General features: G+C 34.4%; 1 protein-coding gene across 2 annotated transcripts in view; it reads left to right on the forward strand.

Annotated features, from left to right (window-relative positions):
• Positions 1–13,971, forward strand: part of LOC127842253 (uncharacterized protein ZK1073.1-like) — a 94,129-nt gene extending 80,158 nt beyond the window's left edge. Inside the window, exons 12-15 of one of the 2 annotated variants that reach the window (XM_052371679.1) lie at positions 1,639–1,690; positions 4,437–4,575; positions 6,408–6,461; positions 13,609–13,971. In XM_052371679.1, coding sequence (XP_052227639.1) covers positions 1,639–1,690; positions 4,437–4,575; positions 6,408–6,461; positions 13,609–13,630 — 267 coding nt within the window. In that variant the 3' untranslated portion in view covers positions 13,631–13,971. Of the gene's footprint in view, positions 1–1,638; positions 1,691–4,436; positions 4,576–6,407; positions 10,098–13,608 lie in introns of those variants that run through there. The other variant, XM_052371680.1, reaches the window with a different exon arrangement.
• Positions 13,972–16,225: the final 2,254 nt, after the last annotated feature.

The raw sequence follows: 16,225 nt of genomic DNA on the forward strand, positions 1-16,225 counted from the left end.
CAGTGACAAAAAACATATTCACACAATGGCTGTCACTACAACGTAGAGCCCATATGGGGGACATGCATGTTTTACAAACAGCCCTTGTTTTTAAAAGATATTTCTTGTTATATTTGATCAAGAATGTAACCCGCCTCCCTGATTTTTTGAATGGGTCAAGTTCCCCACGGGTACAACTTCCCCGTACCCCGAAATGTTTTTTCGTACCCAAATTAATTTTCTTACCCAATTTTTTTTTTCGTAACCAAATTTTTTGTTCGTACCCAATTTTTTTTTTGGCATAATTTTTGTACCCAAAATTTTCGTACCCATTTTTTTTCTTACCCAAAATTTTCGTACCCACATACACAATTGTGGTGATGTATATAAACTTAAATTGATGTTTTTATATCCATTTTTTCAAAAGCATTGTCACACCAGTACTGTCAGTACTTTAATTTTGTTTGAGTCTTTTCATAGCAAAAATCTAGTTTATGCGGAAAATGTTGTCCCTCATAAGCCTGTGCAAACTCACAATATTCAACTACACTGGTTGTTGTGGGTTCAATGACATAAATTTTGGCTAATATCATGAAGGAGCGGGTAGGGCCACCAACCTGTCTTGCTGTTGAATATGGATAATAAAATGTGCCATCCTATGTAAATACCTACATGTATGCTGTTGAATGTAGATATGTTCTGTTCCCTGGCAAAACCTGTATTTATGACTTAAAGATCATTTCTCAGATTTATATGAGACCAGGGCCCGTATTCACCAAACAATTCTTAGACTTAAGTCTAAAGATAAAGAATAAAGAAAATTCTTGAAATTATAGTATTCAAGAATTTCTTTAATTTCGAGTCAAACTCTGCAGGAAACATCTTTATCTATATTATTCTTCATATAGAACATTTTGTTAATTATATAATCACCAGTGGAGGCCTGTATATATTCAAACACTGAACACATTTTTCTTGGTTCTAAGTCTATTCTTTATTCTTAAGTCTAAGAATCGGTTGGTGAATTCGGGCCCAGATCTGATAAAACTGTCCTTCATGCATGTGTGTAAAGTGTTGTCTAAGATTAGCCTGTGCAATCTGCACAGGCTTTATCAGTGACAACACTTTCCGCATAAACTGGACTTCCGCTAGGGAAAGGACTTCTTATGAAGGAATAAAAACATAAAAGTAAAGAGTGTTGGCCCTTATAAGCCTTATCTGGGATGACATCTATGCACATGCACTTATTCAAGTTTTCCCAGGATATCCAGGCACATATGTGCCGTCCCATGGCAAAACCTGAATTTATTACTAAAAGAACATTTGTTAGATTTATATGTTAAATGATTGACATGTTATTGAATGCTGTAACAAAAATAAGTCATTATGTTATGTTGCTATGACACCACAATGTTAGGGTGCGAGATTTACCAAATGTCATGGCTGGATGTCACCTATACAAATGTACATGTGTTGACATGGAACAACAAAGTTGATGCTTAAGTAATAAGTTTTAATTTACTGTTGTTTAATGGTCAGTGAACAAGTATTAAGTGTACTGATACAGATGGTTGAAACGACACGCAAGTAAATGAATCATATAAAAATAATGCTTTATACAATGTTTTATATTTCTCAATCATTATTTTTTGCTCACAGCCTGAGAAACTTGCCGAAAGCTTCCTGTACTTCTGCCAGGGTCTTGGAGTCGGTAAGCATCTCTGTTGTTAAAAACCAGTCAAAATAATCTTCTGCACATTTCTAGACATATTCATTTTTAGCTCACCGGAGCTCTTATTGCTCATGTAGGGTTGTAAGGATATTGTGATGTTTGTTTATCTGTCAGTGTGTGTGTATTTGTGTGTGCGACATACTTGTGTATACTTTAAACAGCTTCTCCTCTTTAACCACTTAAACTTAAATTGACGATACACATGAACTTTTTTTTCAATTTTTAAAATCTTGCCCGCATATGCCAGTCAGCCGGGCAAAAATTAGATTTAAACTTGAAACCACGAAAAAACGCAGGTATCTTCAACTGGTGCCATTGTAGTCAAAACTTTCCCTGCCCAGGAGGTCATTTTGTTTCTTTATTTGTTTAAAATGAAAACTTGATAATCTTTTTTTCTGAAACTGCTGTGGGGTCAAAATTAGCCTTTCTTTGGGGTCACTTTTACTTATATATATAATGACTGTAGTGTTTGATATTTCACAAATTGATTGTGTGATGAAGTATTTCATGAGCCCACAGGTCAAGTGGAATACAATTTCACACAATTAAAGAGTGAGATACAAACAATCTGAACACTACGACCATGAAACATTCCATTTATTATAAAACTTACATGACACCAACACAACAACATAAAATAGTAGTGAACTACATGTAGATCTATGCTAATGTTTACATGTTATCATGTGACATCATTAAAAAGTCTGGGGTTTCCATCAGTTTATAACAGTAAAGGATTTTTCACTGTGAGTAAAGGAATTCTGATCTAGGTCTTTAATATTGTATACCAAAAATACACCATTATTTCAGTCTTATTATTTTTATGTAGGGCCTATAATTATATTTTAACAGTTGCACACACTATCCTTTCAATGCGTCATTGTCGGACCACGTACTATTTTAAAGTTCCCCGGGTACCCTTAAGAATACTCAAAAATTCCAGTGGTAAGGAAAATATACTACAAAGTACCCGAGAGTATGGCTGGGTATACCCATTGTACATTGTAGTATGCTTAAGAGGATCCAGGGTACTTTTAATTAGTAGACCAATTGAGCCCTATTCATACACTGGCCCTATTGCTTACAGTGAACCTATTCATACACAGGCCCTATTGCTTACAGTGAACCTATTCATACACTGGCCCTATTGCTTACAGTGGGCCAGAGTCCGCACTATCCTATTTATTCATTGGTGCTATTGCTTACAGTGAACCTATCCATTCGCTGGCACTATTGCTTACAGTGGACCTATTCATTCACTGGCCCTATTGCTTACAATAGACCTATTCATTCACTGGCCCTATTGCTTACAGTGAAACTATTCATTCACTGGCCCTATTGCTTACAATGGACCTATTCATTCACTGGCCCTATTGCTTACAATGAACCTATTCATTCACTTGCCCTATTGCTTACAGTGAACCTATTCATTCACTGGTCATATTGCTTACAGTGATCATATTCATTCACTGGCCCTATTGCTTACAGTGAACCTATTCATTTACTGGCCCTATTGCTTACAGTTGACCTATTCAGGGGTGGCGAAATCTCAAAACACTATACTTGTCCACGGACAACCATTTAGGAAATTTAACTTGTCCGTTGCTGAACTACACTTGTCCGTTAATGTTTATATAAATTATATGATTACATGTATAATGTAAAACAATGTGGAATATACCAAAATGAGTATGATTTGCTTATAGTTGTATTTCAATAGTACATTCATTATAGCAGTATATAATAAACAATATTAAGACTTTCTAAAACTTTTAATCTTGCAAAGCTATTGTTATTAAAATATGTGTTGAACATAAGTACATCGTAATCTTAACCAATTAAACTAGTCCAATATGTCGACCTCATAAGACTGAGGATCTGCGCCGCTACTGGTAGCAATTTGATTATCATCAACGGGTAACCATTGAAAATCTGTGAGCCATGTTTCTTGAAAAGTTCTGGTGCGTTTACTTAGATCATATTTTTTATCATAATCTTTCTTAGTTTTTTTGGGAGGTGGACTGCTCAAAGCTTAGGGTTTCTGCTCCGTTGTTGAAGACATTTTTACCATTAAAGTCGTCTAAAATAACTAGGTAGACCGTGTTTTGATTATCTTACTTTGATACTTTTTTTTTCCGTCTGATGATAAAAATTAAGAAACCAGTCTGTACACTGTCTAACAGTCGGGCCAAATGTTTAAAATGCGGCATGCTCCTGGTCTCTTATAGAATAAGGGAGATCACTGCACAGGAGAGTGCCCGTATTTTAGCTTGATTGCTCCGCAAATAGCACTGACAATGTTATCGCATGTCAACATTCTACCCTATTTATTCACTGGCCGGATTGCTTACAAGGAACCTTTTCATTCACTGGCCCTATTGCTTACAATAGACCTATTTATTCACTGGCCCTATTGATTACAGTTGACCTATTCATACACAGGCCCTATTGATAATAGTTGACCTATTATTTCACTGGCCGTATTGCTTACAGTAGACCTATTCATTCACTGGCCCTATTGATTACAGTTGACCTATTCATACACAGGCCCTATTGATTACAGTTGACCTATTCATACACTTGCCCTATTTCATACAGTGGGCCAGAGTCCACACTCTACCCTATAAATACGCTTTCCCTATTTCTCACAGTGTGCCCATTTATACACTGTCCCTATTGCTGTCCATATTTAATCCTATTTTCACATGGTCCCTTGTGCTTACAGTGGGTGGAGTGCCGATGCCCCGTGTCTCACGATCCGGCTCCATGGACGCAGACCTCTCCAGGCTGAACATGCGGACCCGCAGTATGTCCATGGAAGAGGCCGACCTACCCAAGGGAGTCTACTCTACCAGCCCTCCCAGGTTTGAAAGCACCAGCCCCAAGTCTGACAACCCCATCAATGACACCATCGATGAGTAAAGGGGGAGCTTTGTAAAGGGAGAGCATTTTAATCCAATAGGGTTGGGGTTGAAAGGATTGGCAGTTCAGCCAGCAACTGATTTAGGAATTGATTTCGTACATAGAAAGTTGTTATCTTATATATGAATTTGATGCAGACAAAATTTGTTAGACCTAGCTCTTGTTTTTCACTGGACAAAGCGAACATAGCAGAAATTATTTTGTAACTATGTATTTGAGTCATATCAAGGCAACATTTGTGAGTTGGATATTTTGTTCTGGAAAGTGTGTGGCACTTCCACACATTTATGCATGTTTTGTAGACAGTCGTTGCAAATGATTGTAAACAGGTCGACGTTGCTTTTGAGAGATGTCACCAGTTTTGATTGTAAACAGGTTGTGTTTCTAGATGGCCATATTCATTTGAGTCAATTCTATAGCTCTTGTGGAACTGTTGAGTGAAACAGATGAACATACAAACACCTTTAATCATGTAGTTTATAATTGTTGTTTTTATGTATACAAGAAAAAACTGTACAAACATATTATTATATATATGTGTAAAGGAAACTCAAGGTGGTGGTTTTAGACTATTTAAGTGTTTTTAAGGTCTTATAAAAGCGCAAGATTGTATATCATATATAGATGCCGCTGTTGAAGACATATTAACAGATGTCTTGTCCTTCTATTAAGATCTAAATGGCCTCAACAAAGTTTTCAAATTAAAGAATTTTAAGTTTTAGTAGATTTTGACTAATTTTATATACATACCTACTTTTTTAGTTAGGATTGACTGCCAAGATATCTCACAGTTTTATTATTTTTTAATCTTTTGTTTTGTCTTCAAACGCAGTTATAATAGTAATTATAATGGAAGTAAATATTAAATGATAATTATAATGTTTTTATAATCTTTAAACATGTTTCATTTAAAATGAAATCTTCAAAACTTGATCACTATATCAGTCTCCGTGAAAGTCTGTTTGACATTGGACAATCTCTGTAAAAGTTTATGAGGGCCAGTATGATTTATCAGAATACTCTCTCTAATGGCTGATGAAAATTCCGGTATAGTACATGTACCTTATTTGTATTTGAATTGCAAATCGAATAAAGTCCACAACTGTAATAGTTACAAGATTACCAGACCATGTGACCATGTATTAATGACTTTCTTGGAGACTGCTACATGGAATCTCAAAAGCATGCTTTTGTTTAATTAGTCCCCTACCGGTTTCACCGGAGGGGACTTATGGTTTTTGCTCTGTCTGTCAGTCAGTCAGTCTGTCACACTTTTCTGGATCCTGCAATAACTTTTAAAGTTCTTAATATTTTTTCATGAAACTTGGAACACAGATAGATGGCAATATGGACATTATGCACGTCACTTCATTTCCTTCCTACGTAAAAAATTCTGGTTGCTATGGCATTAAATAGACTAGAAATACTGCTGAAAATGGTGGTTTTCTTGATCCTTCGATAACTTTAAAAGATCCTCATATTTTTTCATGAAACTTGAAATATGGATAGATGGCAATATGGACATTATGCACGTCATTTCATTTTGTTCCTACATCAAAAATTCTGGTTGCTATGGCAACAAATATATTAAAAACAATCTGAAAATAGTGGAATTTCTGCCAACTGTGGAGCCAGTAGGGGACTTATATTGCTTGGAAAAAGTCTTGTTTCTATAAGTTAATTTGAAATTATTTTTTTCTAAGAAGGTTTTACGAAAAATGTTTATTTAAACTATTTCTGTTGTTTCCAGTTCATGATGTTTTTTCTATTCCAGTCGTATCAATAGGATCAAACAGGTGTCCGGTAGTGACGTGAAACTAAAAGTGGTGTAAGAGGGATGATTTGTTCAATGTTCTTTCATTGTTTTGGCAGTTTGTGCTACATGCTAATCTTGAATAAAGCTTATGTTTCATAATAAAATGATGTCATTATAAATTAGCTAGATTCTCAATACAATCATAACAAGAAGATGTTTATTAACATATTTTAGGATTAGCATTTATAGTGTTGACCTTGTATTGTTTGATTTTCAGTTGCATTTCCAGTTTTTACTGTCTAAACGGATGTGGCAGTTATCTAGAATACATTGCATTGCTTTAACATGGTTTCCTTGTAGATCTCAATGTACCCTTGCCAAAAATGTGTTGTCTGGGAAATTAGATAATTTTTCCACTAAATATTGTTGTTTGTAAAAGTTAAAATTTTATTTTTTATGAGTTATACAGTTTGAATTTAATTATTGGGTACTATAATGTGTCAATTACCGTAAACACATTTTTAAAACACTTTTCTCTTTTTATGCCTCCACTTTACGATGGGGGCAGGCACAAAGAATCACTCTTGTCTGTCCATCCTTCTGTTTGTCCCACTTTTTAGCTCACCTGATTGCCCATGTGAGCTTTTGTGACCGGTCTTGTCCGCCGTCCGTCTGTCCGTCCACATTTGTTTGTTAACACTCTAGAGGCCACATTTATTGTGCGATCTTTATGAAACTTGGTTTTGAAGATTTGTCTCAATGATATCTCGATCGAGTTCGAAACTGTGTCATGCCGTGTCAAAAACTAGGTCACTATGTAAAAAAAACACAAAAAAACTTGTAAACACTGTAGAAGTCACATTTCATGCCAAATCTTCATGTAACTTTGTCAAAATATTTGCCTTAATGATATGTTGGTTGAGTTCAAAAGTGGTTCCGGTCCGTTGAAAAACATGGCCGCCAGTGGGTGGGGCAGTTTTCCTTATTTGACTATAGAGAAACCTTGTAAACACTCTAGAAGTCACAATTTTTGGCCAATCATCATGAACATTGGTCAAAACATTGGTTTTATTGATATCTCGGACGAGATTGAAAATGGTCCAGATCAGTGAAAAAACATTGCAGCCAGTGGGCGGGTCATTTTTCTCTATATGTATATAGTGAAAACATGTGAACACTCTAGAAGTCACATTTTTGGCCCAATTTTCATGAAATTTGGTCAGAACATTTGTTGGTCAGAACATTTGTTTCCTTGATATGAGAGTTGAGTTAAAAAATGGTCAGATGAGTTTGCAAATGGTCCCGGTCGGTAAAAAAACTTTGCCGCCAAGGGGGGGGGGGCAGCTTTCCTTATGTGACTAAAGAGAAACCTTACGATCGAACACTATAGAAATCACATTTTTTGCCTCATCATCGTGAAACTTAGTCAATACATTGGTTTTATTGATTTCTCAAACAAGTTGGAAAATGGCTCAGATTGGTGAAACACACTTTTTAGCTCACCTGATTGCTCAGGTGAGGTTTTAGGATTGGTCTTTGTCCGCCGTCCGTCCACATTTGGTTTCTAAACACTCTAGAATCCACATTTCTCCAGCATTCTTTATCAAAGTTGCTGAAAGATCTCAGTCAATTTTGATAATGAGCAAAATCACATAATTAATGCCATAATTATTGCCCTTAGATTGTCTAAATTTTCATTATATTATGCAAAATCCTTGTAAACACTCTATAGGTCACAAATTTGTTTCAGATTTTATGAATCTTGGTCATAATATTTATTTTCGAAAGCAAAGTTTGATGTTTGGCTAGGGGGGGATCAACACAAAATAAAGGTAACCAGGTCAAATCTTACAAAAACAAAAACACTCCATGCGCCAGAGTTTTGTTTTAAATAATGACGAAACTTGTCCCGGATGTTTGTCTGGGCAATATCTAGGTAAAGTTTTACATTTGGTAAAGATTGAATGAACCTACTCCTCTCAGGTGAGCGAACTAGGGCCATTTTGCCCTCTTGTGCATGTCTGGCGTAACTCAAAAAGAATTGGTGCTGGAGTGATGAAACCATGCAATTAAAGTAATCAGCATCTTGCACATCTTCATATTTGTTTGTTTTGTGTATTTGTAGTTTTAGACAAAACAGGAATATGGGGGCATCCATGTCGTTCTGGCACGTTTAAAGTTTTGTCAGAATTACATTAATGACATAAATATTTTGTGAAAATTATCTTATTAACTGTTGTTTCTTCCATACGCTACTTCCATTTTATGTTCAATTTTGGATGCTGTAGACTGTTACAAAAAGTTACAAGTGAGTGTGAAAATGTGTTATACGATGATGAAACGTATCACAGATATAGCATTTTCACACTGAACCATTATTTGTAGTTTCTAACATGCTGCCCTGTCTGTGTAAGGTTAGATCTGTTGGAACATGGCTGCTGATATTGCACAACACCAATAGACATATGTTGTCGCCCCGCAACTACCAAAGCTCGCATTCCTTCGCTTATTCTTAAATGAAATATAAGCCAATTAACTCTATCAATGTTATGTCAATAGGTCACAGGATAATTATGCTTTATATATTAGGGAATCAAATTCAAAAAGGATGTGTCCAAGGATCAAAGCAGAAATATGCAAAGTATATTAGTTTATTAAATTCAACTTTAATATGTCAATCGGTAACAACACAATTATCGGCTAAATATCAGCCAGTCAAATTCAAAGAGGATGGATGAATGAGGCAGAGCAGAAAAACAGAAATTATGTTAGCAAATCAATTGTGAATAGGATTTGTCAATGGGTAAGAGTACATAGATGCCTAGTATATGCCATATTACAGTTACCAGTATGTAGTAAAGGTTTTACTTAGTCTAAAGTTTGATGGAATTCAGAGACACTGTAATCATTAAACAAATGGTAGAGGGTAACCTACTCTGCGATTTCACTCATTAATGATTTGATGTAAATGTGCACATTTCACTGAAAAAGTTTGCACTATGGAAACCGATATTATTAACGACATTAATACCTTTCATGGGTTAATATTTCATATTATCAGACTCTGGTTTAGCTTGAGAAAGTTCTTAGTCATAGGCATTGTTCCTAAGCTTGTTTGATGTTTTTACTTTTTAAGTTTTATTCCTTGCAGTAGCTGAACAGTAGTGCTGTGATTAACAGTTACCATGACGACATGTAGCACGTGTGTTCATAAAAATGCATCAGTAACCGTTATGTGGTCATCTGTTATCTAGTCAGTATGTGATGCATGCTTTAGTTTCCACACTTTACCTTGAAGAAAAATGCAAAAGACATAACTTTTAGAAATGTGTGTAAAGTCATATGACAAACTTTCAATTTATGTGTAGTTTATGTTTCTTTTAAAATGTTCCTCTGTGCATTTGTTTGTAATAATTTCATGAAAATTCTGAGCTTACATAATAATAATGCTTGGAATTATAAAATTCATTGACATGATTTAACATTTAAAACTTTATGTCTGCATTTAGGAACATTCCTCTTTTGATAAGAGTGTTTTGATTAAATCATTGTATTGATGTTAAACAAGTGAAGCAGCAGTGTTTCTGGTCAAACATGCAAAGACCTTGTGCTTTGTTTAGATTTGTGTATTCAGGGTTATTACTAACACTGTATATATTTCAAAGTCACATGTATTTCTAGTAATTAAATAAATGGTTCCTTACACAGTTCTATTTGTTCTTGAGGACTATTTCTTATTTAAAGACTATGAGTCACCTGCAGAACAATCATAATCTCAACAAATAAGATCGTCATTTAAAGTAAATTGCGACACATGTACTGTCCAAAGAGCGTTACTTGTTGTTTCAAAACAACCTTGTTTTGGGTTAAATTAAATTTTATGCAGCCTAATTATTCACATTACAAATATATGTTCTTGTTTTTATTTACAAGTTGTATTGGTGTTGCCTTATTCATATGTACGCGAAGACTTTTGGTAGAAAGGCATCACGAAAGTACAACTTAATAACTTATCGAAATATTTATTGGACGTAAAAAAGGACAAATGGGCGTTATCAAAAAAACTATTTTGAACCCTCTTTCAACATAAAGTACAGAGAGCCATCTTTTAAAAATATCCTCAATGAGTGCATTGATTGAAAAGACCTTGTCTCCACTCTGATGCAAAGCAAACGATACACACGCAGATTGTCGCGCTTATAATTCAATCAGCATTATGGTGAACTTACAGATGATTAATTATTCAATTCATTTTCATAATCATGCTACATGTCATACAATATTAACAATATTTTATCCTTAATAAAATATCTTAGTACATCCCTTTGCCAAATGTTTGACGCAAAACAAACATTGTTTATGATATTTGAAAGTTTCAAGTTTGAACTGATCTGTTTACGTTCCTGTTGTGTTTTGCTTCTCGCTGCAAGTGGCAATATTGTCGTTAGGCTGCTTATGTTACGTCATTGCTTTTTAATTTGACGTCCAAGCGAGAGAGGCGAATATAATACAAGAGGTAAATACTTATTTGTTGTAGGTAGTTAAATTGTCTTTGAAAGCTCATACAAATTACACGTAATTCTAATGACCATGGAAACGTCTACACTATAATACCGGGCAAAAACATGGGTAATCTGTTGTACCTTGGGTGATTTCGTCTCTCAATCATTAAGATGCTTTCTGAATGTGAACAAATTGTGGTGTGAAAAAAGTACTAAGTACCAATTCATTCATTTCTGATATATCAACAATGTTTTCAACGTCTCTCTCCTATACGAATCTCAAATAAAATACAATGTATTTTCTTACGTATCGCAAATAAACAAAACATGTATAATTTTAAATAAATTTTCTGTATTAGGTAAAGCATCTAGAAAGTTTATTGTCTGCATGAAACATGACAAGCATCAAACTGATATAATAATTCAACAACTACATACGTGATCCGCATATTTTGATATATATTTTTTTATTCAAAATTAAACAATACCTTAATTATTAAGTTCGAAAATGTATTCATACTGTAATTTTATTTAAATTTAAAATACAAAAATGAAAACAAACACAAAATTTAAAGTATGTCTTAACAGTTCGACTGTTCAAAGCTGAATGACGGAAAACCGCCAAACCCATTGCATTATGGAAAAATATTTTTCTTCTAATAAACTCAAACGATAAAAATTGTATTACACTTAACTTGTTATGAAAAATCTTCCCTTAATTTTAAATACATCGATATATTTTCCCATGAATGTTAATTACGACTTTAGTACACACATACCGACCTAAAGTTCATGCACGTCATCCAACTTAAGATAAACTTATTTATGAACTAAGTTCACTGTTATGCGAATGCAGCTTGCAGTGCAATACACTGTGCTCCTTTCCTCAGGAAGCTCTTAATTCGTCATCTGATACATGATTAATGAATATACAAACGTATTTTTAATGGTTTGAACATCTTAAACTTTCTGATTGTGCATTTGGTATCAGATCGACCTGAACGTCTTATTATAAACGAAGCATAATCTTACGTTAGTGTTACACATCTTGGGTCAGCGATAGCTAATAACGTCATCTTACTCGGTCGCCCGCCGAAAACAACGCACACATTTTCACCATAAAGGCGTTGCAGATGAAAACTGAAGCGACAAAAGTCGACGAGTGTCTACGGTACAAAGTCAAAGTGAATAAACTAATTAGTCGCCTAACTATTCAACTAACAAACAATCACAACACACATGAAAATTAAGTAGTTTCATAATAGATGTATCCTCATTTTATTTACTTGTGAATGTACATGCTTACTCATACTACTTGGGGCCTACGCTGTTTCACCTTAATATGATAAAATATTGTGTATGTGATTAAGGTTTTATCGTACGTAGAGTTATGACCTCAATAGCCGGCAAAAACTTAAGTTGTACCTTTGGGCGTCGAAGAAGAAGACGAATTCACAATTCATGCTCTCGTCGAATCTTTCGAAAATGCGGAATTTATCCGCTCAATCCCAGTTGATGATATCAGTGCAGTAAAGGTTGACTTGGCCATACATCATGTTAAAGTCAGTCAGCTTAAACCCTCGAGTCTGATGCGTTGAATGAATCGAATGATTTTTGCGAGAATTACACTCGTCGTATGTGTTTGGAGAGCTGAGTTTTATTTCTGGTGATTACGGAGTACTTACTTTTGACATCGAGCAAACAGCGAGAATAAAATGGAAAGCGAGAACTCGGACATGCCGTGCATAGCATCGTTAGTACTGATTGCTGTAAAAAAAATATGACGTGTTTTTACTTTGAAATCGATTTACACCATGACGCCGTATTTCAGAAGTAGATCTCATTGAAACTTAATCTCGTGTCTCAGAGGACAACATCAACTGTGACCTTTCCGGTAGACCTATCGTCTACAATTGAAACAAAACACTCACTGATCCAAATAAGGAAAGCGGTTCTGCGCAACACACATGAGTAAAAAAAGTTTCTTTCATCATCAATCGTAGATTGGAAAGCAGGAAACGAGCAAAACGCAAAAGACGAGCGTTCGAAGAAACGAAAAGGAAAACAGCTAGAAGAAAAGAATTGATAACACCCAAGAAGAGAAATAAAAGCGACCTCAGAGAGATCGTCATAATTGAAACGAATACTATTTTACGAGCAAAGGGGTCAGTAGAACCTGATAAATCTTATGCAAGAGAGAATGGCGAAAGGCGGAAAATTAACTTACAAAAACGGACGTACAGGCATGTAACTATTAGCATATGCATGACGAATCTAAGAGCAATAGGCTCGTTATTTTCCTAGTATACATTCTGCGATCATTTACTTAGCAAATTTTATAATAAGCGCCATTTTCAATTTACGTGCTATCTGTTAACATACTACTACTACTACCACCATTACCACTAATTGTATATAGTAATACTAATACTGCTTCCGCTGCTGCTTCTACTACTAATTTTAATAATACTGATACTGATGATATTTTGATGATGTCGAGGATGATAATGATCAATGGGGGTATTGATAGTAATTAAGAGGCTTAATATAGAGGTGATCGCGATGATGATACCAATTATACCATTAATAATAATAATATAAATAGAGAATGCACTAATGAATTTCTATTCAGTTTGCAAAAATATGTCACATATTATTAGCAAATAAGCTTAACTTTTGTCATAAAATTTCGTCAATTATACATTGTGCATTTTCAGAGATGAAGAACATCTTTCTTAGGAACACACATGTGGTCAGAATTCTCTTCTACAGGCGGCGGAGTCTGGTTTCGATGGGATCATTCATGGTGCACCATCAGCAGAATAGTTTTGATATGTACGCAGTTACCGTGATGGAGTAACAACGGGCTATTGCCAATTTAAAACGGGAATTGGTCAGCTTTGTTCATGAAATAATATCCCTAAACAAGGCAAAGTCTCTGTAATATCTCAGGCCGTTGGATATTGCTTTTGTAACTATAATCTGCGTGTTGGCCATCATCAAAGCAGTGATATAAATTGCGAAAAAAAGGACACTGATATTGCTTAATTCGATGTAGAAAAAAGGTTGTCCGCCAACTGTCTGGTGGGAACATGAAAATAGTGGAATTGCCGACGAAAAAAGGAATTTAACTGAAAGCGCATTGTGTTTGTGTTGAAGCTGATACCGTGTTTGCATAGCACTTATCATGTTATTATATGTATGGCATATGACTTGCATGCCATAGATAAAATGAGTGTATGATATGTTCGTAACAGACGCTATCTTTTTACATTAATAACTGTTGTTTTTGTTATTAAACTGTTTTGTTATTTGCAAATAACGGTTGTTTGTTTTAATAAAGTTCTTTTGTTGAAATAAAGCATTTGTATTAACGCAATCGACAACCTGATAAAACGCATTTCCAAATACTGCTGTGCTCAAGACCACTACATATATCATGCAAGCAAATTTTGCATAGTATGAAAAAACACTAAATTTACTGCACCGTTTAGTTCGAAATGGTTCAACAATTTTCAAGTCTTCATTATCGAACAATAATTCAAAAGTTCAGAATTAAAGATCTGCAGCAAAACACGTCAGAAGCGAAAAAAGCCTAGTTCCGTTAAAAATAATAGCTTTACTTTCGAGTAAATATATTTATGTTTAAAAATGAAATGTATATGTTTTTAAAACATGGCTGTGGCGTCATCTTCTCACTGTACCTTTAATATAGTATTGAACTTGCTTTTGTCCGTTGTTTGCTCTAGTTTACACCTCTGTATTATGAAATCGTGCCTCAATTTGTAAAACTGATTTAAGTGATTGTTTTTTGGCAAAAAGCAAAATTAGAGTGAATATTTGGCTAGTGTTGTGAATAATTAGGAAGATTGTAACATGTAAATGAAAATTAATTCTATATTCACACTCGTATTGTAATACTTGCAACATGAGAATGTTTTTTACCTTATGGCAGTATTATGGAATGCAATTAGGAAAGATATCCACACAAATAAGATTTTTCATGAGTTCATGTGCACTAAATAAAAATAAAGTAAACTTGATCAAACACACCTTTGTTTATTCAAATATATAAACAACATGCAATATACATTTTGTTTCCAGGGTGGGGGTCTAACTTGTTTCAAATTGTTCGTTTGATTTGTTATTCTCAAATTATTCACGTTTCTTAAAAAATGTATATATACACACGTATTATTTTAGGTTGAAATGAATATAAGGTAAAGCAAAAACATTCCTTTGTCCCAATCCTCACCATCCTTCGATGTTATGGATACTATTCTATCCATTAATAAATTAGCGGGTTTGAGATAAAAGAGAAGCATACTAAAATACTTTATCAGTGGTATTATTGTAAGTAAACATGACCTTTGTAACGAAATGGACATTTATGAATTCTCATTACATTACATCTTAGTTACATGTTGTGTATATTCTTCCTACACTGCATTTAAGTATGCGTGACGTATGTGTAAAACAATTAAATCTAACAATTGTATACATGACCCAGTCTTGAACTTCGCCCGTTTTGTGCCAATATATACTTCTTGACAAAGTTTTATCAATATTGTGTGATAAGCGTCTTTAAGAGTTGTGTCAATGTGTTTTTAATCAATTCGACCTAGGTACCTTTTGGTTTATTTACAATCGTGACCCTGATTCTAACTTGGCCTAGACATTGGCCATTCAAACATTATGACCAATAATACTTAATTTAAATTACTTTGAGTTGAACAAATCCTACTATCTTGTAGATCCCTACCGACAACGAAACTATAGTCAAAGAAAGATTCACTTTGCGTTGAACAAATCCAATACAACAGGTAAGGCTGGATCTATTTTTACTCACGTCAGATTTCTTGCAATACTTTAAAACCAAGTTGGAATTGAAACAAGTTGTTCAATCAGATAACTAAATCATTACTTGTAACTTAACGTTTAGCAACTTTTCTCAGAAACCAGGTCTTTGGAAACATTATAATTCTCTACTGTCAGACATTATATATGCACAGGAAATAAACAAAAGAAATTCCTGACAGTCAATTACATTTTAATATAAGTGATCAACTTTTTTTAGAAACCCTACTTATGGTATTAAGAGGCAAATGTTTATCATATTGGTCTTATAAAAAAGGAAACACAACTTAGAGAAAGCAAATTATTAATAAGGATAAAAACGTTGGCAGAAAATTTCTCAGACGATAACATTGACGAACTGGAAAATTCGAAAACTGAAATTGACAATATTCAGAGTACACATTTAAAATGATACATGATAAGGACTAAATTTCAGTGGACTTTACAAGGAGAAAAGCCATCTAAATATGTGTGCAG

This window comes from Dreissena polymorpha, chromosome 8 (genome assembly GCF_020536995.1).
Source record: "Dreissena polymorpha isolate Duluth1 chromosome 8, UMN_Dpol_1.0, whole genome shotgun sequence".
Classification (NCBI taxonomy): Eukaryota; Metazoa; Mollusca; class Bivalvia; order Myida; family Dreissenidae; genus Dreissena; species Dreissena polymorpha.